Source organism: Catharus ustulatus, chromosome 10, assembly GCF_009819885.2.
Source record: "Catharus ustulatus isolate bCatUst1 chromosome 10, bCatUst1.pri.v2, whole genome shotgun sequence".
In the NCBI taxonomy this organism is placed as follows: Eukaryota; Metazoa; Chordata; class Aves; order Passeriformes; family Turdidae; genus Catharus; species Catharus ustulatus.
Genome location: NC_046230.1, coordinates 14,635,123 through 14,638,157, shown reverse-complemented (window position 1 = coordinate 14,638,157; position 3,035 = coordinate 14,635,123). Strand labels below are relative to the sequence as shown.

The 3,035-nt window shown below is 57.9% G+C and overlaps 1 protein-coding gene across 1 annotated transcript; it reads left to right on the top strand.

Moving 5' to 3' along the window:
* Nucleotides 1–2,098, top strand: LOC117000816 (phospholipase A and acyltransferase 1-like). Its single transcript, XM_033068852.1, has 4 exons — nt 1–99; nt 496–706; nt 896–1,164; nt 1,539–2,098. Exons 2-4 carry the CDS (start codon nt 589–591, stop codon nt 1,653–1,655), a joined length of 504 nt encoding a protein of 167 aa, XP_032924743.1. The 5' UTR covers nt 1–99; nt 496–588; the 3' UTR covers nt 1,656–2,098.
* The last annotated feature ends 937 nt before the right edge of the window (nt 2,099–3,035 follow it).

Sequence of the window (3,035 nt, the reverse complement as noted above, 5' to 3'; positions counted from 1 at the left end):
GGTCGCTAGTGAGCTCAGCAGGATCGGCGCAAGCGCCATCTTCCTGTTATTTCAGTGACACGGGAGCCCGGCTGCGACAACAGCGGGGCAGGCGCTGGGGTGAGCGGATCTCGGGCGATGCGAACGGGCGTTTCCCAGCAGGATGCAGCCCCTGCTCGCTGCCGGCGGCGGGCGCGGCTGTGCCGGGCACGGGCCGGAGGTGCCCCAGGGGCTGGGCACGGGCTGGGCACCGCGGGCACCCCCGGGCAGCCGCCTTTGGGCAGCGGAGCGGGCCCGGCGCCGGCGGCAGCGGAGCCCCGAAGGGAGCGCGGCCGGGAGGGGAGCGCGGGCACCGCGGGCGGCCGGGGGCAGGCGCGGCCGGCGGCAGCAGCTGCACACACAGCCGGGCCGGGCTCGGCCTCGGCCGGATGCGCTGGGTGCCAGCGGGGCCGCCGCTCCCGCAGCCGCTGCCCTCGGGGCCGCCACTGACACCCTCCGTGCCTGCGCTCCCGGCAGCTGCCCCTGCACAGCCCTCGCCTCCCCGCTGCGCTCTGCCCTGCGCTCAGCCGGCCCAGCTACAGCTGCACGTCCTCACTGCACGCTCCTGAGATGGCAGATGGCAGCTGCCAGCCCCAGCCTGGGGACCTGATCGAGATCGACCGACGTGTTTACCAGCACTGGGCCCTCTACCTGGGGGATGGATATGTCATCAATGTGACACCTGTAGGTAAGTCTGGTGCCAACTGGCAGAGTGCCGAGTGGGATGCCCCAGGTGCCCTGTCTCCTTCCATGGGCTGGTGCTGGAGGACCCTGTGTGTTAGCTGGCTTTCCAGGAACAATCAGAAACGCATCTGAGGTCCTGGAGGAGCCAGAGAGAGTCAACCTGCCTGCCTTAACTCCTCACTGCCTTCCCCAGATGAAGGATCCCCATCCCTGTCAGTGAGCACCACATCAATATTCACCCGAAAGGCCAAGGTGAAGAAACAGCTCCTGAAAGAGGTGGTGGGAAATCATAAATGGCATGTCAACAACAAGTATGACCGCTCCCGCACTCCTCGTCCTGTGAAGGAGATCATCCGGAGAGCTGAGGAATGGATTGACAGGGAGGTGCCATATGATGTGCTCGGCAGCAACTGTGAGCACTTTGTGACAGAGCTCCGCTATGGAGAGGGAGTTTCTGAGCAGGTGAGTGGCACAGGGTGAGCCCTGGGTGCCTCCCAGAGCAGCTCCTGGCTGCTGCCTGTGAGCCCAGCACTGGGACACAGCCTGCAGCCTGCATGGGCACAGCCCAGTGCCAGGCGTGGGCTCCAAAGCAGCACTGCCTCTGGCCTCCCCAGAGCCCCTGGAGCTGGAGGGTCACTGTGCTCTGTGTGCACCCTGACAGTGCCCTCTCCTAGGGCTACAAACCTGGGTCTTACCCCTTCTGCTGATATGGCACACGGCTCTTTTTAATTTAATTACCCTCATTGTCCCTGCCGTTTCTGTATTATCATGCAAGGGGGGGTGTAAATATAAGTGCTCTTACTGTTTCCAACCTTTGTTTTACTTTCCCTTTATAGGTCACTAAAGTAGTTATTGGTACTATGGCAGCTGTAGGAGGTGTCATTCTTGCTGGTCTGGCTGCTGCTGTTGTGAAGGGCTTCTCTGGTAAATCCAATAAAGAGCGAAACTGCTAGTGATGGGCTGTCACGAAGAGCTCAGGCCAATGCAGGAGCATCCGCTGGCCGCAGCAGTCACTGGTCAGTTTTTACTACACTTGCCATCAAGGTTTCCTAGCAACTGTGCCTTTCTGGAAACATTAAAGAAGCCTTAATAAAGTGTCAGAAACCCAAACTTTATTTGCCCCCAACCCTCTTTAATCTAAGTATAACTTTGCATCTAAGTTCGTTTGGTCTTACTTTTCCCAGCTATGTCATTAAGAAATAAAAAGTCAGGATTAGCATCATTTAAGGTGACCTCCAGCAGCGCTAACCTGGTTGCTATATATGCTTTTTTTCCTTGCCTATGATGATTTTTGTGGTAGTCTGGGTGCGTTTGCACTGGTGCAGGCTTTTCATTCATTTTCATCAATTGGTTTCCATAGGCTTTTTCTGTGTATCATGATTTTAACCACAACTTTCTGACAAAGTAGAAAAAAAAAGTACTGCTGAAGGTTTTCCAGCTGAGGCTCTATATAGGTGGGAAAGCCTTGGCTGCAATGTCTGCAAAGGAGCAGGCAGGGCATGTGCAGTGTCTTGGAGCCTGTACTTGTCCTGCCTAAAATGAGAAACTCCTGGGAGGTTGGGAGGTTGGAGGGAAGGACAGGTCTTATAATCTGTATCCTTCAGAGTTTTACAGGAGTGCTCTGATATTAATGTGATGGTGTTTTGCTTGGTTTTTCTCTGCCTACAAAGCATCCTTGTCACAAAGCTGATGTGTAGATTGTATTGGAAGAAAACTTCCAAGGAAAGTACAGTAAATTCACGAATACAAGCCACACTGAGTATAAGCCGCATCTCTGGGTGTTGGCAAATATTTCGTTCTTTGTCCGTAAATAAGCCGCACCTGAGTATAAGCCGCTCTGTTGTTCGCAACGAGGACCCGCGTGCAACAAAGTTGCCAAATAGTAACAGAACCGCGGCAATGCGGGGTTCACTGACTCGGCCCAGACCATGAGGGCTCGGGGCTGCCGACAGGGCTGGGTGACCCAGCTCGGCGCTGCTGCTCAGGACTGGCCGCCGCCACCGCTGGGCTCGGTCACCCCGGCCCGGTGCTGCCCCGCGGCGGCAGGAGGGACACAGAGCCCGCCGGCACCTGCAGCGGCGATGGGAGCCGGGGATGGACCCTGCCTGCTCCTGCGGTGGCGGCACGCGGGGACGGGAGCCCCCAGAGCTGCAGGGCCAAGCAGGAGAGAGCCCCTGCTTCCCCTCAGCTGCACAGCTAAGCAGGAGAGAGCTGCCCCTGCTTCCCCCCAGCTGCACAGCTAAGCAGGTGAGAGCCCCTGCTTCCGCCGAGCTGCAGGGCTAAGCAGGAGAGAACTGCCCCACCTTCCCTACCCCCTGTGCTGCCTGCACAGA

What these genes read in the sequence shown, in the direction of transcription:
- LOC117000816 (XM_033068852.1), top strand. Translation starts at nt 589, where the DNA reads ATGGCAGATGGCAGCTGCCAGCCCCAGCCTGGGGACCTGATCGAGATC. An exon ending in CATCAATGTGACACCTGTAG is followed by an intron (nt 707 to 895) that starts GTAAGTCTGGTG and finishes TGCCTTCCCCAG; the next exon opens with ATGAAGGATCCCCATCCCTG. An exon ending in GAGAGGGAGTTTCTGAGCAG is followed by an intron (nt 1,165 to 1,538) that starts GTGAGTGGCACA and finishes TTCCCTTTATAG; the next exon opens with GTCACTAAAGTAGTTATTGG.